The sequence below is a fragment of the Anopheles gambiae genome, chromosome 3 (assembly GCF_943734735.2).
Source record: "Anopheles gambiae chromosome 3, idAnoGambNW_F1_1, whole genome shotgun sequence".
Classification (NCBI taxonomy): domain Eukaryota; kingdom Metazoa; phylum Arthropoda; class Insecta; order Diptera; family Culicidae; genus Anopheles; species Anopheles gambiae.
This window is the reverse complement of record NC_064602.1, coordinates 56,329,105-56,356,643: the sequence shown is the minus strand read 5'-3', so window position 1 is coordinate 56,356,643 and position 27,539 is coordinate 56,329,105. Positions and strand designations below refer to the sequence as shown.

The window sequence follows — 27,539 nt, the reverse complement described above, 5'->3', positions numbered from 1 at the left end:
AAGCTCGCACACACACACACACACACACACACACACACACACAAACACACGCGCGCGCGCGTGCACACACATGCATGAACGCGCGCACGCCAGCACGCACGCACACACACACGCACGTACGCGCGCCCGCGAGCATGAAAGCGCGCACGCCAGCACGCACCCACGAAAGCGCGCTCGCGAGCACGCACCCCCGAAGTCGCGCAAGCACGCACTCCCGAAGTCGCGCAAGCACGCACTCCCCCTCCCCCCACTAGACCACCCCCCCCCCCCCCTCCACGCATGATCGATTACGGCTACCTTATCGGTAGAACGATTGGTTCAGCTTTCTTGTAGCATCCTCATCCCTAACGCCGGACGGGGGAGGGGGGATCGCGACATGATAGAATGAACGGTCACTTTCCCCGCGCTGTGTGTGTGTGTGTCGTGACCCGAAAACTCGAAACATATTTCGGCACATTAAAAAAAAATTATAGCCACTATACATTGTGCTGCATGATGCTTAGAAGGTCGTTGAAGCATCAAACATGTTCAAATTAAAAAATATTAGATTAGTGTTAGACGTTCTCCTACGCTTGTTTTAAATAGGCTTCTTCACGCTCAACTGGCAGGGGCATCGAATGGTCTCATCAGCAGCGACACGAAATAAAATAAACCATCAATACACCGATAACACTTTGAATCCCAATCCAGCTTCTCCCACAGCGTCTCAAGGTCACACACAAATTAATAAATGCTAACACCTACCAATAACAACACACAACCGCAATGCACATATGAGTATCAACGCATACACCACAACAACCAATCAGCTGGCGGCGGAAGGCACGGGCAGAAGCGCCGCAAGTGCAAGTAAGGCAAGGCAGGGCGAGGGAGGGAGAAGAAGCGGACGAAAAAATGGGCGCCAATTTTTTTAAATTTTTTTGACCGTTTTTTTTGCTCCGCCGCCATAAATAGTTCGTCCATTTCGCCAGAAGATGGCGCTAAACTTGCTCGACCCAGCGCAGAAATCGCTGAAGAACAGCGCGGGAGACCAGGCCAAATCTGCGCTGGCCAGCGCAGATTTTGGTGCATTTTCTGCGCTGGAAACTGCTCGAATTTGCGCAGCGGGACCGATCAACCCGCCCGACAAAATCGAGCTGTTTTGTAGCTCGGATTTTCGATCGCTTTCCGCCAAAAGCGATCGAAAAAGCGAGCAGAAATGTCAGGGAAAACGCTTGGATTCCGATCGAAGAAATATATCAATCCAAAAATTTCAGCGCTGAAAAATTCGAAATATTTCATTTATAAATTTGCAACAATTTTGAATGCGAAATATTTCACAGCCATGCGCTGTGAAATATATTTCGATCGCTTTGCGCAGTGGGACCCACGTTCTCTTTCTCCCCTCCTTCCCCTCTACACCATCCTTTCACAGCGCTTTATCATTATTGGTTCTCGCTCTCTAGCTACATTGAGCGAGAGGTTGAGAAGTTTTCGATCGCTTTGCGCAGCGGGAAGCTGCGCTTATATTTCATCATTTATCTTAAATGTGTGATTTGCTGCTTTATTTGAATGTTTTTTTTTGCTGTATTGAACATCAGCAACGGGATCCATGCAGTTAAGCGGCTATTTGAAATACGACGATTTTTTTAAATATAAAGAATGTGTGTGGTTTGCAGCATGATCGTGTGAAGCTTTGTATTAAAATGTGTTTTTTTTGCCGTAAAAGTGATAAAATATAAACCAAGTTTATGTGTTCGGGTGCACCAAGTCCGTGTGAAGGGAAGCGCACAGCGCGCTACGAAAGAAACGAGTGGGAGGGGGTGTAAGTCCAGCGCAGCGCAACTCGAAAGAATCAATCCGACTGCGTGGTGATGAATTAAGTCTCGAAAGCCTGTATAGGCCAGCATGTCCGCGTAGGACGTTACGCCAAATAGAAGAAGAAGAAGACATATTGGCACTATTAAGCAACAATCAAAGCAGCGAAAGAAAACTCAGGTTAATTTTTGAGGTTCCAAAAGGATCCAGAGAAAATGATGACAGAAGAACAAGTGGCTAAATTGCTACATTAGCTTGCCCGGGAGGTCGGTGCAACCGGACAAACAGTGGGTGGAATCGCAAACCGTAACGAATATCGTTATCATTAATTTTTGTATGGGTCTCCTAGCAACATACTTCTTTACGACTGTCGTCAGAGAAATGTCAAATACGAACAAAATTCAATTGACGATCGTTTATAGCCTAGCGACAGTCGTTAACCATATCGACAGCAATTAAGCTGTCATTAACTTAAAAACATTTTTTATTTAGGTTTTTTTCTAATCGCATGAAAAAAATTGTACCTTAAATTAAAAAAATAGAAAAAACACTATTTGTTGTCAATATCCTTTTGGTTAATATTCTAAAAACCTATAATCTATAAAAAATTTAGTTTCCACCAACTTTAAACTGACCTTCCCTCGGCTCATGAACAATTTATCGTCACGATCTCTTTGCGGTTGAGAGTCGCCCGCATTAATTATGGTTTCGCACTATGTTCTGATGATAAACCATACCATCCATATCATCGAGGCAAGATTCACCATGTGGCAGATATTGGGAAAAATAAAGACGCATAACATACCATCTATTAATTGACTTCAAAGTTGCATATGATAGCATAGCCAGGGTAAAACTATACGACGCTATGAACTCTTTTGGAATCCCGGCCATTCTGATGAGGCTAGTTAAAATGACTATGACCAACGTCACTTACCAGATGAAGGTGGATGGAAAACTCTCAAGGCCTTTTGCTACCACCAAAGGTCTACGCCAGGTGGACGGGCTTGCCTGCCTCCTATTCAACTTGGCTCTAGAGAGGGCCATTCGCGACTCGAGGGTGAAAACTACGGAAACAATCTTCTATAAGTCAACCCAGATCCTGGCATACCCTGATGATATAGGCATCATTGGTCTCGGCTCTCATCATTATCGGCTCTTCTATGTAGCAGAAGCCTACCAAGGGATCGAGCAGGCAGAACTTTTGAAGTCGTCTCACAATTCACCTATGTCGGTGCAAGGGTCAGTTCCGACAATAGAATGGATGAGTTGTGAGCAAGGACGCTGGCTGTCAACCGTTCGTTCTACAGTCTGAAATAGCATTTCACTTCAAAGAACTGTAGGGATCGAGAGCAGCAAGGAAAATAAATATATATCATAGATTAGAATAATGCAAGTAACAATCATTTAATGATGATCAGATTATCAGATAATCAGATAAGAACATACAAATATAAGTTTATTAAGTAAAAACATGAACATAGTTAAGATAGAATAGCGATTAACGAAAAGTATCGGCGCATTCAAAATAAAAATCAGGCTAGTCGCAGAGAGAGTGAGATAGCGAGGCGATAGGCGATACATCCGCACGCACGGTGTCGCAAGTGTCAAAATACGAGGCTTTTCGGGGAGAGGAGGAAAATCGACAGTCTTGTGATTGATCTTAGCAAGGATGGACGCAACTATTCGATTGGACGAAATAAAAAGTTGTTATTAATCAAAAAAGTATTTCGGAAATCACAAGAACCTTGCGACAGGTTCTGGCTATACGCTCACATACGTCTCTGGGTTATGGGCACTGCCCAAATATGATGAAACCCTTATGGCCGCGCTCGAGACGATGATGCTCAGAAGGATCCTTGGCCCCGTATATGTAGAAGGATAATGGAGGAGCCGTTATAACGACGAGCTATACAAGATGTACGGCGACCTCACTGTCGTGCAGCGTATCAAGGTCGCCAGGCTCCGGTGGGCTGGCCATGTTGTTTAATTTTTTTAAAGTCTAATATTAGTTTAAGATAAGTAGAAAGATCTACTTAATGGTTCGTTTCTAAGGCAGTTTAAAAAAAACTGTTTAACTGCTGGAGCAGGGATGGACAGTCGATGTTACTTTGCAGTAAACCACACACAAACAGTTGTTGCGAGGTACGGCGTCTGATGTGGAACGGATGCAGTCCGAGAAGCTGAAGTCGCGATTCATAAGGTGGTAACTGACTGCCAGGTGGCCAAGGTAACAAGCGAGTTGCGGGATGAGCGACGCTGTATCGATTCCAATCTCTTAGAAAGTCTTTGGGTTGAGGGCTTCCAGACAACACAGGCGTATTCGAGTACTGGGCGGATAATACCGCAGTATAACGCTTTGATGCAGACTGGGTCTTTGAAATCTCTTGTTATCCGAAACAACATGCCAAGCAATTGACTACCTCGAGTAATCACCTCCTCCGTTTGCTGGTCAAATGACAGCTTTGAATCAAGTATGACACCGAGATCCTTCGTAGTATTAGTGCGTTCTATTGGCAAACCGTTAACTGTGTAGTTGGTGTTCCTAATTTCTCGTGCTCGTGTGAATTAAATGACTCGACATTTGTCAATGCAGAAGCTCAGGCGGTTTCGATTGCACCATTGGTGAAAGTCGAAAAGGTATTGCTGACATTTTGAAACGAACGACTTAGCCCGTAAAGTCTTTTTAGACCACCCACAAGGACAAACCGGGCGTGGTAGACCCAAATTGTGTAAGATGGCGTTGAGGCGTTCGCCATTAAAGCTGGGATAACGGATTTGCTAATGAAAATGCGAGACCGTGAACGGTTTCGGACACTCCTGAGGCAAGACCGTATGGCGGAAGTAGCGCCGGCTAAGTAAGTTAGTAAATATCAAAGAGGACTTTAACTACCACAGTAATAAAACTGGTTTTTGGGCATGCTGTTTATAAGTACTGTGTACTAGTACTGAGTCAAATGATTCATTTCACGAAGCAACCCGAAGTCGTATGCGAGTCTATCGGAATCGATTCCGACCCAGAGATGTAGCTTGACCGTAAGGTCGGTATTGAAATAAATTGATTTCACAAGCACGCAACATTTTTTTCCTGTCGTTAATGTACAAAGTGAATAAAATTGGCCCCAAGACACTTCCTTGCGGAACTCTAAGTGTGTTTATCAGCGGATCTGATACACTATTCATAAAGGATGTCGTGTGTGTTCTTCCCTCAAGATAATTTGCGAAGCAGTGTGCTTTAACTCCTTGAATACCAAATTTGTTTAAAGTTTCCCGTATTAAGAGTCTTGATATAGTTTCAAATGTACTTTTAAAATCCAAAAATACTGCCAAAACTTCGTGCTTTTGCTCTACAAAACTTTTCCATTTTGACAAGAGTAGATTTAGTGCCGTTTCACAGGAATGTCCCTGTCTGTATCCAGATTGTTCTGGAATTAATACATCATGTGTACGAAAGTTGATCAATTGATTTTTAAATACTAACTATAATATCTTTTCGAAAACGTGAATAATGTTAATTGGACGAAATTCATCAACAATAACTACCCCGGCCACTTTTGGAATTGGTATAATTTTAGATACCTTCCATACCTTGGGAAACGTTACTCCTGGATAAAAATAAAAATACCTTGGGAAACACGCCAGTTACTAATTATTCGTTTATTATGGATAATGATTTTTCTCGTATCACGTGGAAACTGTTTTATAATTGTATTATTTTGTTTTCATTTTGTCTGGAAATTAAATATTTGAGTAGGCTCTTCAGTATCTACCAACTCAATAGGTTTAGAAACATCTGGTATGTTCGAATTTTTCTGGACCAACATGATGCATAGTTGTAATCCAACTATTTAGTTGCGAAAAATTATGAACGATTGATAAAAATTTTAGGTAGAACTTAAATCATGCCTACGTATGTGATGATTCGTCCGCCATGGCCAAAGTTCCGGATAATTGACGAAAGTCTTAGATTTATTTGGGCAAGTAAGCTTAAATATTTGCCTTTTAAATGATGTGCATATAAATAAATTATCTGTCGTATTTTTTATCTATTTTTCTTCCATTTAGCTGAATAGTCAGCCCTTTGCGGGCCATATGGCCTAATAAAGATGGGTTACAATATAAACATAGTAAATTCAAGATTATTAGCTGAGTTGAAATACTTCGATGTCGATGATGATTTCAACATTTCATTTAAACCGATTGATGATTTTAACATTTGATTATGATTTTAACATATCATTTTATACATTTGTATTTGTTGTTAAGACGGCTACAACTATATTTTTATGAATAATATTTTAAAGCATCGATTGCCGTCAAATCATCAGTGTAAAGTGATTTACCCATTAGGAAACAAAGCAAAAACCGTCACAGAGTTATATTCTAACATTCGTGATAAATACTACTACTACCTACAGGGATATCTACTACTACCTTTAGGGCTTATTCATTCCTTGTATGGACCGTTGCCCTAAGCAAGGATTGGCTATCCGACTACGTGGTACTTTATGAGTCACGAAAGCCTGTGTGAAACAAGGAAGTTTGCCGCATATACAATGCACGGATAGTTGATAAAACACAGACACGCTAGGTATAATTTAAGAAACCCCTGTAAAAACCCGAACACGGAAAACCAAACGAAAGCTCACATTTGACAAACATCCCCAAATAGCCAGAATTGCTTAATCAGCTCATTTTGGCACGCTAAAGATCGCTGCTTGAATTCGCCTTTTGCAGTAGATAAACAGCATCAAAGTTCTATGTGGGTCTTTCAAACAGCGCCTAAGCAGCTTCCTTAAGCTACGGTGCCGGGGATTATTTTTCTTTGTGTTTTATTTTCAAGCAAGCGTCATCGATGAAATAAACAACAGGATTTGTTTTGTTTGTGTACATGTGTATATTTTTAAATCCTTAATATTCATAAATTACACGAACGATTTTTCGTTAAACAGCCCTAAATCAGCTATAAAGTACGAGCTGGCTATTTGGGTTTCTCCATACCTTTCAAAACACCAAAAACTAAGCCGGGGTTGCGTTTTGCATAACCAAATCGGTTGCCATTGCATGGATGTTAACTACTGTAGAACGTCGATTATCCGGGCAGCTCGGGACCGAACGGTTGCCGGTTAATCGATTTGCACGGATAATGGTTCAAGAAAAGTTAAATTCATGTAAAAAATATATAATTCACTAGTTTTATGATTAATTCACTTTGAATCAATCGATTAATCGTTAGTATATTATTATTTTAACCCTATTCCAGGCAACCGGCTACCCGGGTAGCCAAATCGATTTTGATTGCTCATTTCTCTGATTCTAGGAATCCGATTGACTTGAAATTTGAAATATGTTTGTAATCCACAGCCATCTTTCACTGGAATTTTTCGTAGAATTTTTTGAGTATAATTAACCTGTTTTTTAGAATTAAATTTTTCAATACCCCTATTCCAGGCAACCGGGCTACCCGGGTAGCCAGCAACTTTGGAAGCTTATAACTTTTGAATGCGTAATCCAATATTGATGCAATATTCTGATGAAAATCAAACAAACTAATGCAGTTTCTATAACTGTGCACAGATTGGTTCAACTCGCTACCGTTTTTTAGTTATAGTTTTTCAAAGTTGGCAGGATTTTTTTGAAAATAATTACAAAATGTGAAAAATATTTTTTTTAGTACTTTACAAAATTTTCACTGCAAAATGGCTCCAAAAGCTTTGAGAACTGTATGTTACACGTATTGTATAAATTTATCAGAATTTTTCTATGAGCGATAAAAAAGATAGAAAGACACCAACATCAAATAAACTTCACACTAATAGTTTTATTTCAGTGTCTTCACAATATATAATCAACATAACTTACCAATAGAGACCATTTTATCAAGTTTTTGCATTTGTCGCAGATGTGCATTTTATAAAATTATTATGCCCACTGTATTGTAACGGTTTTTATTCAAATCTCCTTCCTTTTTCAAAAACTCTTTTATCTTTTTTATCACTCATAGAAAAATTCTGAAAAATTTATACAATACGTGTAACATACAGTTCTCAAAGCTTTTGGAGCCATTTTGCTGTGAAAATTTTGTAAAGTACTGAAAAAAATATTTTTCACATTTTGTAATTATTTTTAAAAAAATCCTGTCAACTTTGAAAAACTATAACTAAAAAACGGTAGCGAGTTGAACCAATCTATGAACAGTTATAGAAACTGCATTAGTTTGTTTAATTTTCATCAGAATATTGTACCAATATTGGATTACGCATTCAAAAGTTATAAGCCTCCAAAGTTGCTGGCTACCCGGGTAGCCCGGTTGCCTGGAATATGATGTATTTTTGGTTGCCAGTGAAATGGTTAATCAAAAATTAGGGGAACTGGGGGTAGTTTCGAAACCTTAAGGTTTTCCTCTGATTGCAATACTTTTGCCAATGTAAACTTACTAGTAGACATCGAAAAAGCATTTTTGGTGTATTATGTACCATCTAACGAGAAACTACGGTTCCTGGATTGATTTTGATAACATTTTGATAAAAATAAAAAAGTGTGTTTTTTGTTGCGTCACGACTGCAGTGCGGGTAAGTTCGACACCATGATGGGGTAAAATCGACACCTTGGGGGTGATTTCGACACATTGGTTTTAGCGTTCAAAATAGCAAATTCTGATGTCCTGTAGTTTTGATTGAAGTTCAACAAAGTATTTCGTACCAATTTTACGAAAAATTAACACAAAACATTATTAAAATATGCGAAAGAAATGAAGATACAAGCAAGAACAAAAATTTCATTTCAAATAGCATCGGACCAGACTCCATATAGTAGAAGCTGCGGCGATAGCATCTGGTTTACGGAATAATTGGTTAAGATTCCATTAAAAAAATAACCTGGCCATCTTCCAGTAATCTTCTTCTTTTTTTTATAAAATCGAAGGGTGTTCAATTTTATTTTTCTCTGCCAACTCGAAAGCCAAAAGGTGAACATCGGTCAATGTGATTCCAAACCAGCGACTATTTTTTTCTTCAGTTAAGCCTACCCGGCCTAAAGTAAGCCTAAAATACGGTCAAAGCCATAACAATATTATTTTTCATAAGCCTAAACCATATACAAAGTACATGTTTTGAGTCCGAGTTTGGCAAACGTTCTGTGAGAGAATAATAGCTAAATTCCATAATTATAACTTCCTAGGTTTGTTGACATCTTGAATTTTAAAGCTCCTACGGTATTTTTAATTGCGTGTTTGTTCAGCTTGATTATTACGTTTGTCGTACATCGTTAAGGGACATCTTTATAAAATACAGGCACTTTCAAATTACGATATAAACAAAGTTTACATGCTACAAATAAGCATTACACTACTACCAAGTGGGGTGTCAAATTTACACCCATTGGCCGCACAAGTTTTAGTGACATTTTATATTATATAGATTAATGTAAAAATTACGCCTTGTGATACAGAACTAATCAATAGTATTTATAAAATAATACTATTAACATGGAAACTATAATTTTGTTGAAATAACGCCACAATTCCTGAAGTCCCAGAAGTAAAAACTTACATCGGCTGTCAATCAGTACCACCATGTGTTTATTTTGTTGTTTTTTGACAATTGACAGGTTTCTGATCAGTGAAATGTGACTCAAATATTCGAAAAAGTTGACATAAATAATATGTATAAGTTTTTTGTCTTCAAAAAGTTCTATAAATACAAAAACGGCAAGGTGTCGAACTTACCCGCAGTGTCGAACCAACCCCGACTTCCCCTATAGGTTTATAAACTGTTCATGATCAAAACTGAATTTCGAAAATATCACTGGACGCTACAAAGCTTCACAATAAAAAATGGTTGTCCACTTGACTATCGCTGCAAATTTTCGCCGTACGTTTGAACAGTTGTCACATTGATGCGCACGGTTAAGTTGCCCGCCGGTTAATCCGCTCCTGGATAATTGACGTTCTACTGTAAATAAAAAGCATCCCAGCTTCCGCTAAGAATTAAAGCTAATCAGTCTTTACTAGAATTTTATTTTCGCGACTAGAAATTTATTACAGAGATAATAATTTTGCAAATTGGTCTAAATTTATTTATTTTTCATTTTAGAATGTTATTGATTATTAATGTAAAATAAAGCTATTCAATTTAGCAATTACAATGATGTTCGTAACGTCTATCTCCTCAGCCTAAAACCACTTAAAACAGGATGCTGGTGTTACTTACACTACTGTGTTTATCAATATTGCGGTTCGATGTCATAGCGGAGAACTTGGCCGTAAACGAACACAATCAAACGGATATACATCTTCATTACTCACCAGAACCTTCAGTTCCGTCAACAATTGAACCTTTGCACCAGGTGATATACATTGTTTATAACAATATTGTTTCAAACTGATGTAATTAAGCCAAGCATAATTTTACATTTTTCACATTAAGACTCACGGCGTTGTACGGTATCAACATATGATCAACAACTCTCCTAACAGCAACTATGTTGTATACTACACTGATAGCAATGCTTACGGACAAAGTTCACAACAATATCGAAGGTAAGTTTTAAATATTTTATGCTTTTTGTTTACATTTGGCTATGCTGACATACACCGTAATCGATCTTAAATAAACAGTGTTATGGTGCTTTTGAACATTGTTCATCTATAAGTAAACATTTGACGACAAACTGAAATTCTGATGCCTTTCTGAACTTTGTTCAATAGTCGCGTTTTCACAAGGCATATTCTGCTAAATCTGGAGATATCTCACACTTTTTTACATGCCCGCTAAGCATTGCAAGATACTTTATTTTGCTGGACTAGTTTTACAAATTTTTGGTTTTGGGTCCTTTCCGTTTTAAGTTCGTAGGCTGAAATTTCAGCCTGTCTGCTATTTGCATTGTATAGCAGCAGCTATCTAAAGCGGCGCCCTGGCACCAATCGAACACGACATTCGACACGAACAAACCCATATAATCATCTGGTGGTGCACTGTGCAGTTGATACATAAGACCAAAGTGGGTATAGGGACTAGGTGGGCTTATAGGTTTGGCGGGAAAGCCATATTGAACGAACGAATGACAGGAGGGGATTCGATTGTGATACGTAGTGTTTCACCCACACTACGACACATCAACCAAAATAGCCATTGGAATTCACACGCATTCATCAATAAATGAGCGAATCCCCTCCTGTCCTTTCGTTTCCATTTTTCTACAGTACGGCTGTCATTTTGTTCGGGATAAGCCCACCTGCATAATAAACCCTCTTTGTATAAGACATCGAACAGCTGATTGAGCACCTATCGAACAGAGTCATGTTTGTTTGCACCGCCTAAGGCTGCGCTCTGGCACCAATCGAACACGACAACCGACTCGAACAAACCCATATAATCATCCCGCTGCGCAAAGCGACGGAAGAAATCAAGGCGTTCTGAGAATTTTATCATGCCCTCTTTTTCTCTCCAACGGCAAATTTGTCGAGCAGCTCGTCGAGCTGCCCGTCCCTGGCTCCGCCTCATTCCCCTCGCCTGAGCGCGCTGCCGAAGGTTTGAATGTGTTGGTGCGTCAGACGGCCAATCGCTGTCAGCCATCGTCCGTGCTCTTTCCCTCCCTAGCGCTATCTCATTCTCGCGTGTGGTCAATGCTCGCGAGCTGTTGTGGCGAATAAAAATGCCGTTAACAAACATTGCGGCGATGAAGTTGCATTTTCACAAATCAAACCAAAAAAGCGCAATGAGTTTAATCGATGCAATGTAAAAATGATTACGGAATCGCTAGCACACGATGGAGGGTTTGCTGTGCAACGCGCAGAACCCTAATTCGCTCTAACACGTTTCTAACACTAAGCTTTTGCTTTCGTCTGTTGTGGATTACATAGATATGCTAAGCATCCTGCGCATGATTGTGAGTGTGCGTGTGTATGCAAAACTGTCGCGAAATGTAATTTCTTCCGGAATGTTATGATCCATCGGTCAAAGAAAGGAAAGTGTTCATGAAAGGCGGAAAGACGAATTGAGGCCCCTGAGGAGGGGGTACTGACACACAGCTGTTGGAAGATTGAACGGTATACTTAAATTGCCGGCGGATGGGGGGGGGGGGGGGTGGCCATGGGACCCCTACGATCATCGGTCACAGGCCCTAAAATTGTTGTCGCCATGGGGGGAGGGGAGGTGCAAATGGTTCTCCAGCGAACGGGCCCCAACGACCATCTTTCCGGGGGGCCCTTATCGCTAATACTCTGTCCAATTGTAGGCATACGGCATACTACAGACTAGAGATCTTCGGTGACCGCCTAGTCCGCCTACCGTTAGATCCACCGCTGGTTCATGACGGTGTTTTTTATCGTGGAGGTGCATAATTCCCCCTGCCTGCAGCGTATGCATCAAGCAGGAGACAGTGTGGCAGTATGCAAATTGCACGCTGGATAGGAACAGGCCCGCGACACCGCCATCATTCCGCACATCTGTATGCCCGTCCTGGGTTCTAATCGCGTATGAACCGTCTGCCGTAGCAAGGGGTTAGTCGCCGGCTCCGGCTACGTGGTACTCAAGTCCTGAAAAGACCGGCATGATCGCGTTGGCTATTACGCCAATAATAATAATAAAAATAATAATAAAAAGAACTTAGCAAAGCAGTCCACACCCGGGTAAGAGTTTGTCTTGACTTTGTTGCTGCCGGGCTACCGCTGTGACGCGACAAATGCACGGAATGCACTCGATCAAAACATGAACCTACCGATCCAAACCCATTCCAAGGCATTGCCGGTCAATCGGCGTCATGATAACTACTCCAATCCAACAAGCCACCAGATTCTGGACGGACAGGTGCAGCACCATACGCGCACCGTAATAAACAAATCCAGAATCCTCTTTTGTATGGATCCAAATCAAAATGTTGTTTCCACTTGCACCCGCTAGCTGAATTAGAAACAAATGTGCAACAAATCACACGCACGTTTGCTTAAATCATGTGTTTTTTTAATACCCTCAGCGGATGAAAATGTACGCATCAGAATCAAATAGTTTTCGGGTTTCCAAACGCACGCACACACACAAAAACACAAACACGCGCACGCAAACTCTCTCTCACACACACAGACACACACAGACACACACACACACACACACACACACACACACACACACACACACACACACACACACACACACACACACACACACACACACACACACACACACACACACACACACACACACACACACACACACACACACACAAACAAGCGCGCGCACACACATGCATGAATGCGCGCACGCCAGCACGCACGCACGCAGACACACACACACGCACGTACGCGCGCCCGCGAGCATGAAAGCGCGCACGCCAGCACGCACCCACGAAAGCGCGCTCGCGAGCACGCACCCCCGAAGTCGCGCAAGCACGCACTCCCCACCCCCACTAGACCACCCGCCCCTCTCCACGCATGATCGATTACGGCTACCTTATCGGTAGAACGGTTGGTTCAGCTTTCTTGTAGCGACATGATAGAGTGAACGGCCTCTTTCCCCACGCTGTGTGTGTGTGTGTGTGTGTGTGACGAGACCCAAAAACTCGAGACAGGCACATTTCGGCACATTAAAAACAAAAATTTATAGCCACTATACATTGTGCTACATGATGCTTAGAAGGTCGTTGAAGCATCAAACATGTTCAAATTAAAAAATATTAGATTAGTGTTAGACGTTCTCCTACGCTTGTTTTAAATAGGCTTCTTTACCCTCAACTGGCAGGGGCATCGAATGGTCTCATCAGCAGCGGCACGAAATAAAATAAACCATCAATACACCGATAACACTTTGAATCCCAATCCAGCTTCTCCCACAGCGTCTCAAGGTCACACACAAATTAATAAATGCTAACACCCACCAATAACAATACACAACCGCAATGCACATATGAGTATCAACGCATACACCGCAACAGCCAATCAGCTGGCGGCGGAAGGCACGGGCAGAAGCGCAAGTAAGGCAGGGGCAGGGTGAGGGAGGGAGAAGAAGCGGACGAGAAAATGGGCGCCAATATTTTTAAATTTTTTGACCGTTTTTTTTTTGCTCCGCCGCCATAAATAGTTCGTCCATTTCGCCTGCAGATGTCGCTAAACTTGCTCGACCCAGCGCAGGAATCGCTGAAGTCCAGCGCGGGGATCGGGCCAAAATCTGCGCTGGCCAGCGCAGATTTTGGTGCATTTTCTGCGCTGGAAACTGCTCGAATTTGCGCAGCGGGATCCCAATTGACATTTTCGAGCACGAATAATCGGGAATTCGAGCAAATTCCCTTAAACTGGAGCCTTAAACTTCCCTTAAACTGCACCAGTTTAAGGGAATTTAGAAAAAGGCCTTTAAAATCAACTGTGATGCGGCTTTTTCGTTGTTTTCTTCTAGATTCGCTCGAAAATGATGTTTCCTATCGTTATAATTGATCAGGTAGCCATTTTATACTTAAATAATATCTTTTTTATATAAAATAACGTCACACAAAATTAGCTTTTGTTTTTCATCAAAAATCTAAGCTATGTGTGTAAAATGAGCTCGACGGCATCGTCAATCGATAGAAGCAAGTCTAATTTACGAATTCACCAAATTTTAGCGCTTTCAACACACTTGATCAGACACAAATCCACAATTTCAAGCGTATCGAGTACTAATCGAGCAGATATGGGAAAACAATTTCGAGCAAATGTCACTTCCCGCTGCGCAAAGCGACGGAAGAAATCATGGAGTTCTGAGAATTTTATCATGCCTTCCTTTTCTCTCCAACGGCAAATTTGTCGAGCAGCTCGTCGAGCTACCCGTCCCTGGCTCCGCCTCATACCCCTCGCCTGAACGCGCTGTCGAAGGTTTGGATGTGTTGGTGCGTCAGACGGCCAATCGCTGTCAGCCTCCGTCCGTGCTTTTTCCCTCCATAGCGCTATCTCTTTCTCGCGTGTGGACAATGCTCATGAGTTGCTGTGGCGCCTAAAAATGCCGTTAACAAACATTGCGGCGATGAAGTTGCATTTTCACAAATCAAACCAAAAAAGCGCAATGTAAAAATGATTACGGAATCGCTAGTGCACTATGGAGGGTTTGCTGTGCAACGCGCAGAACCCTAATTCGCTCCAACACGTTTCTAACACTAAGCTTTTGCTTTCGTCTGTTGTGGATTACATAGATATGCAAAGCATCCTGCGCATGATTGTGAGTGTGCGTGTGTATGCAAAACTGTCGCCAAATGTAATTTCTTCCGGAATGTTATGATCCATCGGTCAAGCCTTCCTTTCTTTTGTTCATGAAAGGCGGAAAGACGAATTGAGGCCCCTGAGGAGGGGGTACTGACACACAGCTGTTGGAAGATTGAACAGTATACTTAATTTGCCAGCGGAGGGGGGGGGGGGTGGCCATAGGACCCCTACGATCATCGGTCACAGGCCCTAACATTGTTGTCGCCATGGGGGGAGGGGAGGTGCAAATGGTTCTCCAGCCACGGAGCCTTAAAGACCATCTTTCCGGGGGCCCTTGTCGCTAATAATCTGTCCACTTGTAGGCATACGGCATACTGCAGACTAGAGATCTTCGGTGACCTCCTAGTCCACCTACTGTTAGGTCCGCCGCTACCTGCAGCGTATGCATCGGGCAAGAGACAGTGTGGCAGTATGCAAGTTGCCCGATGGATAGGAGCGGGCCCGCGGTACCGCCATCATTCCGCACATCTGCATGCCTGTCGTGGGTTCTAATCGCGTATGAACCGTTCGCCGTAGCAAGAACTGACTATCCGGCTACGTGGTACTCAAGTCCTGAACAGGCCGGCATGATCGCGTTGGCTATTACGCCAATAATAATAATAATAATAATAATAAAAAGAACTTAGCGTAGCAGTCCACACCCGGGTAAGAGTTTGTCTTGACTTTGTTGCTGCCGGGCTACCGCTGTGACGCGACAAATACACGGAATGCACTCGACCAAAACATGAACCTACCGTCCGAACCCATTCCAAGGCATTGCCGGTCAATCGGCGTCATGATAACTACTCCAAACCAACAAGCCACCAGATTCTGGACGGACAGGTGTAGCACCATACGCGCACGATAATAAACAAATCCAGAATCCTCTTTTGTATGGATTCAATTCAAAATGTTGTTTCCACTTGCGTCCGCTAGCTGAATTAGAAATAAATGTGCAACAAATCACACGCACGTTTGCTTAGATCGTGTGTCTTTTTAATACCCCGAACAGCAGAGCCGATCGCAAAGATGCCAATGCCAATAGTTGTGTTGTCTCTCAGGTAGCGAGATCGAAAATGCATAGACTTTGTAGCCGCAGCGGATGAAAATGTACGCATCAGAATCAAATAGTTTTGGGGTTTCCAAACGCACGCACACACACAAACACACAAACACGCGCGCGCACACTCACACACAAACACGCGCGCGCAAGCTCGCACACACACACACACACACACACACACACACACACACAAACACACGCGCGCGCGCGTGCACACACATGCATGAACGCGCGCACGCCAGCACGCACGCACACACACACGCACGTACGCGCGCCCGCGAGCATGAAAGCGCGCACGCCAGCACGCACCCACGAAAGCGCGCTCGCGAGCACGCACCCCCGAAGTCGCGCAAGCACGCACTCCCGAAGTCGCGCAAGCACGCACTCCCCCTCCCCCCACTAGACCACCCCCCCCCCCCCTCCACGCATGATCGATTACGGCTACCTTATCGGTAGAACGATTGGTTCAGCTTTCTTGTAGCATCCTCATCCCTAACGCCGGACGGGGGAGGGGGGATCGCGACATGATAGAATGAACGGTCACTTTCCCCGCGCTGTGTGTGTGTGTGTCGTGACCCGAAAACTCGAAACATATTTCGGCACATTAAAAAAAAATTATAGCCACTATACATTGTGCTGCATGATGCTTAGAAGGTCGTTGAAGCATCAAACATGTTCAAATTAAAAAATATTAGATTAGTGTTAGACGTTCTCCTACGCTTGTTTTAAATAGGCTTCTTCACGCTCAACTGGCAGGGGCATCGAATGGTCTCATCAGCAGCGGCACGAAATAAAATAAACCATCAATACACCGATAACACTTTGAATCCCAATCCAGCTTCTCCCACAGCGTCTCAAGGTCACACACAAATTAATAAATGCTAACACCTACCAATAACAACACACAACCGCAATGCACATATGAGTATCAACGCATACACCACAACAACCAATCAGCTGGCGGCGGAAGGCACGGGCAGAAGCGCCGCAAGTGCAAGTAAGGCAAGGCAGGGCGAGGGAGGGAGAAGAAGCGGACGAAAAAATGGGCGCCAATTTTTTTAAATTTTTTTGACCGTTTTTTTTGCTCCGCCGCCATAAATAGTTCGTCCATTTCGCCAGAAGATGGCGCTAAACTTGCTCGACCCAGCGCAGAAATCGCTGAAGAACAGCGCGGGAGACCAGGCCAAATCTGCGCTGGCCAGCGCAGATTTTGGTGCATTTTCTGCGCTGGAAACTGCTCGAATTTGCGCAGCGGGTTGGGATATGGAGGTGCACTGTCAGACACAAACAAACAAACAAACCGCACGACAAAATCGAGCAGTTTTGTAGCTCGGATTTTCGATCGCTTTCCGCCAAAAGCGATCGAAAAAGCGAGCAGAAATGTTAGGGAAAACGCTTGGATTCCGATCGAAGAAATATATCAATCCAAAAATTTCAGCGCTGAAAATGTCGAAATATTTCATTTATAAATTTGCAACAATTTTGAATGCGAAATATTTCACAGCCATGTGCTGTGAAATATGTTTGCAGTGTGAGTTTGAAAAGTTTTCGATCGCTTTGCGCAGCGGGAAGACAAACATGTCAAATCCCATACATTTTTCATGTTCGATGTCGTGTTCGATTGGTTCTAGAGCGCCGGGTAAGGCGGCGCTCTAGCAGCAATCGAACACGACATAAGACACGAACAAACCCATATAATCATATGGAGGTGCACTGTCAGACACAAACAAACAAACAAGACAAACGTCGAGTCGAACATGTCAGTTGATTCTGTCTGTGATGTTCGATACCCACCTGTGCTGTGAGTACCTTGGCTGTCAAACGCTTCACAGCTACAGTAGATAGAATTCAATGCGGGACATTTTCAAGTTTTTTTACGTAGTTTGTCTCTTTTTCTTCTTAAAATTGCGTACAAAATATTTAGAATAGCTATCAATAATATTTGCAATGCTTCACAATCAATTATAACATCAAATATACAGGTTTGGAACGTATAAAACTATTACGTGTACACAATGCATGTATATGCACTGTATGTGTTTTGGCATGGACGTTTGTTTACATTTTTCAATAATAAATTTGAATGATTTTTATGTTATTTTTGATATGAATAACTAGTATATTACTTGTTGAATCTTCCCCCTGCAGATGGATGTTCATTTAAACTATGAAAATGCTTCATTTTCGAGTTGATAAGATAGGCGTATTGCAGTGCATCATGACAGGTCTATAAGACATCGAACAGCTGACAGAGCACCTATCGAACAGAGTCGTGTTTGTTTGTCTCGTTCGATTGGTCCCAGAGCGCCGCCTAAGTGGGTGTTATATACAGATGGACTTATCCCAAGGTGTATGCATTCAGATGGCTGATTTTTATCGCTTCTGTTTCTGAATAAAGATTTTAAGAGTGTTTTGAGTATTCGTCAAGCCTCCAGAAAGCCTGTTTGATCAAAAGTTTTCATTTGTCTAAAAGTGATATTCAAATTTGGTTATAAAAAAACATGCTAATGAGACCACCTGGACTACATACACTTAGATTCTGGATTCCATCACCAAATCTCTTGAATGCACCTTGGGATAAATGTTAACACCACCTGGCAAAACTATCACCATAGCAAAACAGCCATTTTTCAAACAAGTACTCGAACCTAATTCTAGCTTTGAGGCTAAAATAATCTAGACTGAAAATTGCAGTCTAGTTTTATGTGTTCGGTTATGTATGGAGTGTTTCAAACATGAATCAGCCTCCAACTGTCTAACTCCATACAAAAAACTGATTAGAATTGTAAAGGGCCCCATTATTGGTAATTTGGGATAAACATTCATGACATTTATTTTATTCACCATTTTTTAAAGACATCACTTGATGTATTTTTGTGTATAAATCAGTTTCCAGATTATTTTGGTGGTTTTCGGTAGGTGCATCAAAATTTTATAGATTGTTTTCGGTACGAGTTAAAGATTTTTTCGTTAGTTTTAGGTAGGCTTTGAAGATGAAAGCTGAGATGGAGATGAAAGCTAATCTGCCCAACGAATGTTCATCTGCACGAGAAAATACATCCTCTATTTATTTAAAGGAGATAGTTTAGATTTGGTTCATAGCGGTCACATGAGGCCTTCCTGAAGTGTCGATTTGAAAATTACTACTACTAGGGAAGCTAACCTAACGAATGATTGAGATGCACATTTGCTTCAGAGCGTTGAGAACTCCCTTTTCGGGACTCCACGCGGCCGCTTAGGACAGTGCAAATCGAATGTACCGTCAACAGCTATTTCGATTAATTTTCTGAATTGGTAATTTTAATGATAACAAAACATAAATTAGAGATTGATTCTACAAATTCTGTATACATGACTTCTGAATTGATTCCATCGTATGACAAAATCGCACGTCATAGGCAGCGCTCTAGCAGCAATCGAACATGACATTGAACATAGAAAATGTATGGGATTTGACATGTTCCATTTGATAACCAACAAATCGATGTCGTGTTCGAATGCTGTTAGAGCGCGGGGTTACATTATCTGTCAAATCCCATGTAAAATTTTACCAACGCGTCCGATTTAATACCATCTCATGAAGTACAGACACGGGCCTTAGTTGTCTCTGTTGAACTTCTGGTTCAGGTTGTTAGTAATTTCCATATAGAGTTTAATACTTTGAATGATTTGAGAAATGGTTTTATGACTTTTTGATCAGTATTATGAAAAAGTCTGTGATTTTCGGTAGGATAAATGAAAAAATCGGTAGTTTTAAAAGGCACATCTGTGAGTCGGTAGGCATATCAAAAATCGGTAGGAACCAGGGATAATGTATTTAGAAGGTTGATTTTTATCGCTTTTGCTGGGCGACATTGTGGGGGACATCTGTCACTCTCTGCATACAAATTTCATGACCCCGCACCAGCCCTCCCCGATTTTTATACCGGAGCCCACGGAAGAGGAATGTCAAGTCGAGAAATGTCATTTTGCTCTGAACAACTTCACCTTGTCATTTCCCAAGTGACATTTGCTCGAAATTGTTTTCCCATATCTGCTCGATTAGTACTCGATACGCTTGAAATTTTAGATTAGTATGTGATCAAGTGTGTTGAAAGTTCCAAAATTTGGTGCGTTCGTAAATTAGACGTTCCTCTATCGATGGACGATGCCGTCGAGGTCATTTTTCATTCAAAACTATGGTTTTTTGATGAAAAACAAAAGCTAATTTTGTGTGACTTTTTTTTTATATAAAAAAGATATTATTTAAGTATAAAATGGGAACATGGCCAACTAAAACGATATGAAACATCATTTCCGAGCGAATATAGAAGAAAGTAACGAAAAAGCCGCATCACAGTTGATTTTAAAGGACTTTTTCTGAATTCCCTTAAACTGGTGCAGTTTAAGGGTTGTTTAAGGTTCCAGTTTAAGGGAATTTGCTCGAATTCCCGATTATTCGTGCTATAAAATGTCAGTTGGGATGTACCGGACGACATCGGACGATGCCATAAATCTGTTAACGCCAACTGTCAAATCCCATACAAAATCGGCCCGCTGTGATCCGACACGGCCCGGCCCGACGCGAATCTCTTATCTGCGGTCCTACGTTTTATGGCATCGTCCGATGTCGTCCGGTACGTGTAGCTTGGCCGTAATGTGAGAGATATGAACTTATATGGCGTGCGAGTCCTCGCTGTCAATTGCTTGGCAGGTTTGCAAAAAAAAAAAAAATCCTCAAAAATAGAAATAGTAGTCTTTTCGATAATACCTTAATTTTACTTAATTTGATACCTTAATTTATTTAACGGGAAGTCAATGTGACAGGTGACAAAACTACTCGATCGATTTTTATATTGGTCGAAGTAATTTTGTAGACTGGTTAGCGAAATGCGTACGCGATACAAATTCGAGTAGATAAGTTAATGGGTCGATATAACCAAACCAGTGGAATTTTTTTACGGGCTGTTTTGGCTATATACATCATTGTACTAATTCAATAGTCAGTTATTAATTTAGAAAATATCAGGATAATATATTTTCGTAAAAGAAGGCACAAAAAAGGCTAAACTCTAACAAACAGTAAACAGATCAACTCAGGCGTTTTACTTGTTTAGTAACGATTGAACGAAATTCAGATGGGCATCAGTTAATTGTCAAATGTTTACTTACAGTTAAACAAAGTTCAAAAGCAGCCTAAAATTGTTTATTTGGGCTCGAAATCTGTGTAATACCTTTTTTAAATGAAATTATCAGTTTAAAATAATATTTTTTCGATGCAGTATGCCCCATAGTGAGCGGTTATCGAGAATGATTACGCACAGCTCGCAACCAATTTCTGTTCAGTTACTGTCACTAGTTCAACCAACTGTGAGTAACGATTACTCACTCAATGAGTTTGGAAATGAAGTTATAGATGTAACCAAGACACAAAGACTGCTTTCGGATACTCAGAATTTAGTGAGATCCGAAGATTCAGTTGATATCAATTACGCCCAAGAAAATGCCACACACCGTTCCCAAGGGACTATCAGACAATATTCCAAATCAGAAGACAGTGTTCTAAATGGAAGCGAACACACTGTAAACAAGGCAGTACTGGCAAGCTTTAACGCGCCGATTGTTGTCACCGATAATGATGCTGCGGAATCTAGTGATATTGACAGCCGTCGACTCAATAGTAGTAGATCATATGTAAAACAAATAAATGTCGAAATTTTGGGCGAGTCCATGGATCACAACAATGGGCAGTATTTAAAGGAAACTACAATTTTATCCAGCAAACCAGCAGAGCCATGCGACAAAAACAACAACGAAAAAGAAATTCTAATCACTAAACAAGAAGTCACATCAATTAAACCTGGAAAAGTATCAAAACTCCGAGCATCAACAACTGCACGGTTGAGCACGAGACACAAGGGTACTTATACGACTGATAAACCTACACAAATCTTATTAACCACAACCACAACCACTGTTGGTAAAAAATCTGTATTTTCAAAATATTTAGCACCATTTCAGGCAGGCTTACGTCTATCTGATTCCGGTAAAAAATACTCGAATCAAGATTGTTCTGATGACAATACTCTTATTGAAGAGCGTAGTGTTGTAGACGTACAAAAGAACTTCAATATTAAGGAATTATTCATTAATAATACAACCCCGTCTACACGGTATTTTGATGTCGACACAAAAAATATTAAACAACCAGTGTTTGCAGAAAAACCTATCGATCGAATTGTAAAGCAACCAGTATTTATTGAAAACCCAGTTTTAAGGTTTATAAAACAGCCTACTATCGAGGAAAATCAAGAAGAGCGCAAACAACCAGTTGTAGAAAATTCGGTGCCATTAGTCATTGATCGAATTGTAGAAAAACCTATTCATCATATTGTTGATCGACCGATAAAGGTAGAAAATAATGTACCTGTAGATAAAATTGTCAAAACTCCAGTAGTGGTAGAGAAAATAATCACGAAAGAATTGAAAATTCCTTATCACGTAGCACACATCCTTGATCGACCTGTAACTGTGGAGAAAATTGTGGAAAAGCCTGTAGAAGTTCCACATTACATTGATCGTCCTGTGGAGTCCAGTCCAGAGCGTCCAGTTGCAGTGGAGACCACAGTAGAAACAAATATTGAAAAGATTATTAATCGACCAATACCAATACAACATGTAATTGAAAAGCATGTACAGGTCCCGGTACCAGTAACATTGGAGAAAGTTGTTGAAAAGATAATAGATCGTCCTGTGCCTTACACGGTCGAGCAAATTATCGATCGCCCGTATCCAGTGGAAAAAATTGTTGAAAAAATTGTTGATCGACCCTACCCAGTGCAAGTACCCGTAGAAATACCAGTACACTATCCTGTACAGGTTCCTGTGGCTATACCAGTACCATATCCAGTTGAGAAATACATAACTCTACCATTGCATGAACCAAAACCTACACACTCAATAATTAAAACTATTCATTACGAGCATTTAGATTTAGGAATGTTTTTGGCTCAGAAAAAGAAATATTTAGTTGATCATTTCTTCCCAAAATCTCACCACTACCCAAAAATTGATTGCGTGAAACCAGGCGAAATGCATAGTTTCTATCCAAATAATCGATATCCTGTAAATGATTTACACAATGCAGCGTCGTCATCAATTCCGGTAATTGTGGATAATCACCATTTTAATACTCAAGCAAACAACTTACACGAAAAACAACCATTGGAGATTCTTAACGACGATGCTTATGCAGGTATGTTTCCAATATGTATGTAATATTTAAAGTATTTCTTTTCTATATGTGCACCTAATCAATTTAATTATTTCAAGCAGGGAATTTTGCTTCCATTCAACATGAACCAGTCATTAAGGATTATTACATAGGACCAACTCCATTATTGGCGGATCATTGGGCTAAAAGCGACGTAAAATTCCGACGTAATCCTAGCTACGGAAAGGGTCATCGCATCGAATACGGAGGATTTAAGCCACCATTAGTGCCATCGGTTGAGATAGATGAGCATGGCATTCCACTTTAAAAAAATAGCCTTCCTGTGCTTTCTTGGTAGTATCTTCGGTAGAGAATTATTATTTAGACGTAAACTTTCCTGTTTGATTCAACGTAGGTTATATGTTTTATTTACTAAATTATTTATTGCTTTCAAAGTCATAAAAAACGTTTACAAATTGAGAATTTGTAGATGAAATAAAGGAAAAAATAATAAAAAAGATTTTAAATACTATGTGTCAGACTTTTGAAATCGTTCAGGTAAAATAGTTAAAAACGAGATGTTAATCGTAAAAGCTTTATATTTTCAACTGTCAGCGTCCACGTTCTCCAAGTCGGTAACCGCCAATTCATTTTTTCTCTTCGTCGTTCATTGCTCCTATCGCGCTGTCAACCGTAAGACGTTTGACCCAGGCGCTAAATCCTAACGTCTTCCTGTTGATTAGACGGAACATCTTCCCCCCAAAGATGACTATCAAATGGAGCTCGAAACTTCATTATCCTCAATACACGATTGATACAGCGTCGATCTTAAAGTCTTAACTTCAATAGCTCTAACTAAGCCTTCTTTCCCCGGGTATACAACTGCAATCCGGTCCAGTTGCCATTCGAGCCATGGTAGATTTCGGTCATGCTCAACAACTATCATTCCTTCACGAACGTTGTTCCTAATTTGCTGATTCTTCTGCCAGGGCTGTTGAGAAAACAAATAGTCTCATTTCGTTTATTGAGTCCAATTTCCGCCATCAAGGCTAAATAACGCAGATTTAAAACTAATTAATAAGCAACAAATAAACAAAATCATTCATGAAAACTAAGAAGAAGAATTAAAGAGAATTAGAAGAAAAAATACGGTTATGGAAAGAGTTAAGAGAGAAGTCGAAATCAAAGAGATAGTAAAAGTGGTTAAACAACCTGAAACAGGATAGAAGAGGATCATAGAAAGTATAAAGCGTATGACGTGTTTCAATTGACAGAGGATCACGAATAGAACGAACGTGAACGAATACAGCGAGATGGACGAGAGCAAATCAGAAGCATCAGTAGCAGAAAGTAATAAGCCATCAATAAAAAATGCCTGAAACACTCTGCTGCGAAAGGTTAACGAGTGAAGATTGAATTACTGCAATCACTTTTCATAGGGAGGTAGTGAGGCAGCACCGAACAAACGACAAAAAGCAATCCTGGTAAAGAGGCGCTGAATATTTTCAATTCTTGAACAGCCATCAATAGTGAGAGGATTCCAAATTTCTAAGGCAGCTTAAATCTCTAAAAATGGAGGTAAAACGTAAAATAAACCCAAAAGTTCTATTTGCTTTTAGTAGAACCTCATCAAGCTGCAGTTTAAACCCGCTGCGCAAACCGATCGAAAACTTCTCAGCCTCTCGCTCAATGTAGCTAGAGAGCAAGAACTAACAATGATAAAGCGTGGTGAATGGATGGGGAAGAAGGGAAGGAGGGGAGAAAGAGAACGTCGGTGTGAAATATTTTTCGGCCATAATCAATTTTGAAGCAACATGATCGCGTACCGGAGCTTTTTTGTCAGAAAGAGTCCAACACATACAGCGCGCTCTCTCGAACAACCGTAAACGCTTCAATAGATCAAGAGCTTCGATCGGTTCTTCGGACATTTCTGCTCGCTTTCTCGATCGGTTTCGGCGGAAAGCGAGCTGGAAAGCGAGCTCAAAAATTCCCGCTGCGCAAAGCGATCGAAAAGTTCTCAAACTCAAACTGCAAACATATTTCGCAGCCCATGGCTTTGAAAAATTTCGCATTCAAAATTGTTGCAAATTTATAAATGAAATATTTCAAAATTTTAAACGCTGGAATTTTTGGATTGATGTCCCGCTGCGCAAAGCGATCGAAAACTGCTCAAACTCAAATTGCAAACATCCCGCTGCGCAAAGCGACGGAAGAAATCATGGCGTTCTGAGAATTTTATCATGCCTTCTTTGCTCTCCTACGGCAAATTTCCCGCTGCGCAAATTCGAGCAGTTTCCAGCGCAGAAAATGCACCAAAATCTGCGCTGGCCAGCGCAGATTTTGGCCCGATCCCCGCGCTGGACTTCAGCGATTCCTGCGCTGGGTCGAGCAAGTTTAGCGACATCTGCAGGCGAAATGGACGAACTATTTATGGCGGCGGAGCAAAAAAAAAACGGTCAAAAAATTTAAAAATATTGGCGCCCATTTTCTCGTCCGCTTCTTCTCCCTCCCTCACCCTGCCCCTGCCTTACTTGCGCTTCTGCCCGTGCCTTCCGCCGCCAGCTGATTGGCTGTTGCGGTGTATGCGTTGATACTCATATGTGCATTGCGGTTGTGTATTGTTATTGGTGGGTGTTAGCATTTATTAATTTGTGTGTGACCTTGAGACGCTGTGGGAGAAGCTGGATTGGGATTCAAAGTGTTATCGGTGTATTGATGGTTTATTTTATTTCGTGCCGCTGCTGATGAGACCATTCGATGCCCCTGCCAGTTGAGGGTAAAGAAGCCTATTTAAAACAAGCGTAGGAGAACGTCTAACACTAATCTAATATTTTTTAATTTGAACATGTTTGATGCTTCAACGACCTTCTAAGCATCATGTAGCACAATGTATAGTGGCTATAAATTTTTGTTTTTAATGTGCCGAAATGTGCCTGTCTCGAGTTTTTGGGTCTCGTCACACACACACACACACACACACAGCGTGGGGAAAGAGGCCGTTCACTCTATCATGTCGCTACAAGAAAGCTGAACCAACCGTTCTACCGATAAGGTAGCCGTAATCGATCATGCGTGGAGAGGGGCGGGTGGTCTAGTGGGGGTGGGGAGTGCGTGCTTGCGCGACTTCGGGGGTGCGTGCTCGCGAGCGCGCTTTCGTGGGTGCGTGCTGGCGTGCGCGCTTTCATGCTCGCGGGCGCGCGTACGTGCGTGTGTGTGTGTCTGCGTGCGTGCGTGCTGGCGTGCGCGCATTCATGCATGTGTGTGCGCGCGCTTGTTGTGTGTGTGTGTGTGTGTGTGTGTGTGTGTGTGTGTGTGTGTGTGTGTGTGTGTGTGTGTGTGTGTGTGTGTGTGTGTGTGTGTGTGTGTGTGTGTGTGTGTGTGTGTGTGTGTGTGTGTGTCTGTGTGTGTCTGTGTGTGTGAGAGAGAGTTTGCGTGCGCGTGTTTGTGTTTTTGTGTGTGTGCGTGCGTTTGGAAACCCGAAAACTATTTGATTCTGATGCGTACATTTTCATCCGCTGAGGGTATTAAAAAAACACATGATTTAAGCAAACGTGCGTGTGATTTGTTGCACATTTGTTTCTAATTCAGCTAGCGGGTGCAAGTGGAAACAACATTTTGATTTGGATCCATACAAAAGAGGATTCTGGATTTGTTTATTACGGTGCGCGTATGGTGCTGCACCTGTCCGTCCAGAATCTGGTGGCTTGTTGGATTGGAGTAGTTATCATGACGCCGATTGACCGGCAATGCCTTGGAATGGGTTTGGATCGGTAGGTTCATGTTTTGATCGAGTGCATTCCGTGCATTTGTCGCGTCACAGCGGTAGCCCGGCAGCAACAAAGTCAAGACAAACTCTTACCCGGGTGTGGACTGCTTTGCTAAGTTCTTTTTATTATTATTTTTATTATTATTATTGGCGTAATAGCCAACGCGATCATGCCGGTCTTTTCAGGACTTGAGTACCACGTAGCCGGAGCCGGCGACTAACCCCTTGCTACGGCAGACGGTTCATACGCGATTAGAACCCAGGACGGGCATACAGATGTGCGGAATGATGGCGGTGTCGCGGGCCTGTTCCTATCCAGCGTGCAATTTGCATACTGCCACACTGTCTCCTGCTTGATGCATACGCTGCAGGCAGGGGGAATTATGCACCTCCACGATAAAAAACACCGTCATGAACCAGCGGTGGATCTAACGGTAGGCGGACTAGGCGGTCACCGAAGATCTCTAGTCTGTAGTATGCCGTATGCCTACAATTGGACAGAGTATTAGCGATAAGG

General features: G+C 41.8%; 1 protein-coding gene across 6 annotated transcripts in view; it reads left to right on the top strand.

Moving 5' to 3' along the window:
* LOC5668386 (uncharacterized) overlaps positions 1-23,788 on the top strand; it is a 42,757-nt gene extending 18,969 nt beyond the window's left edge. For 4 of the 6 annotated variants that reach the window (XM_061658735.1, XM_061658732.1, XM_061658734.1 and 1 more), the window contains exons 2-5: positions 9,970-10,143; positions 10,224-10,336; positions 21,326-23,313; positions 23,379-23,788. In XM_061658735.1, coding sequence (XP_061514719.1) covers positions 9,991-10,143; positions 10,224-10,336; positions 21,326-23,313; positions 23,379-23,584 — 2,460 coding nt within the window. In that variant the 5' untranslated portion in view covers positions 9,970-9,990 and the 3' untranslated portion in view covers positions 23,585-23,788. Of the gene's footprint in view, positions 1-9,969; positions 10,144-10,223; positions 10,337-21,325; positions 23,314-23,375 lie in introns of all 6 variants that reach the window. The other 2 variants (XM_061658737.1, XM_061658736.1) reach the window with 2 other exon arrangements.
* Positions 23,789-27,539: the final 3,751 nt, after the last annotated feature.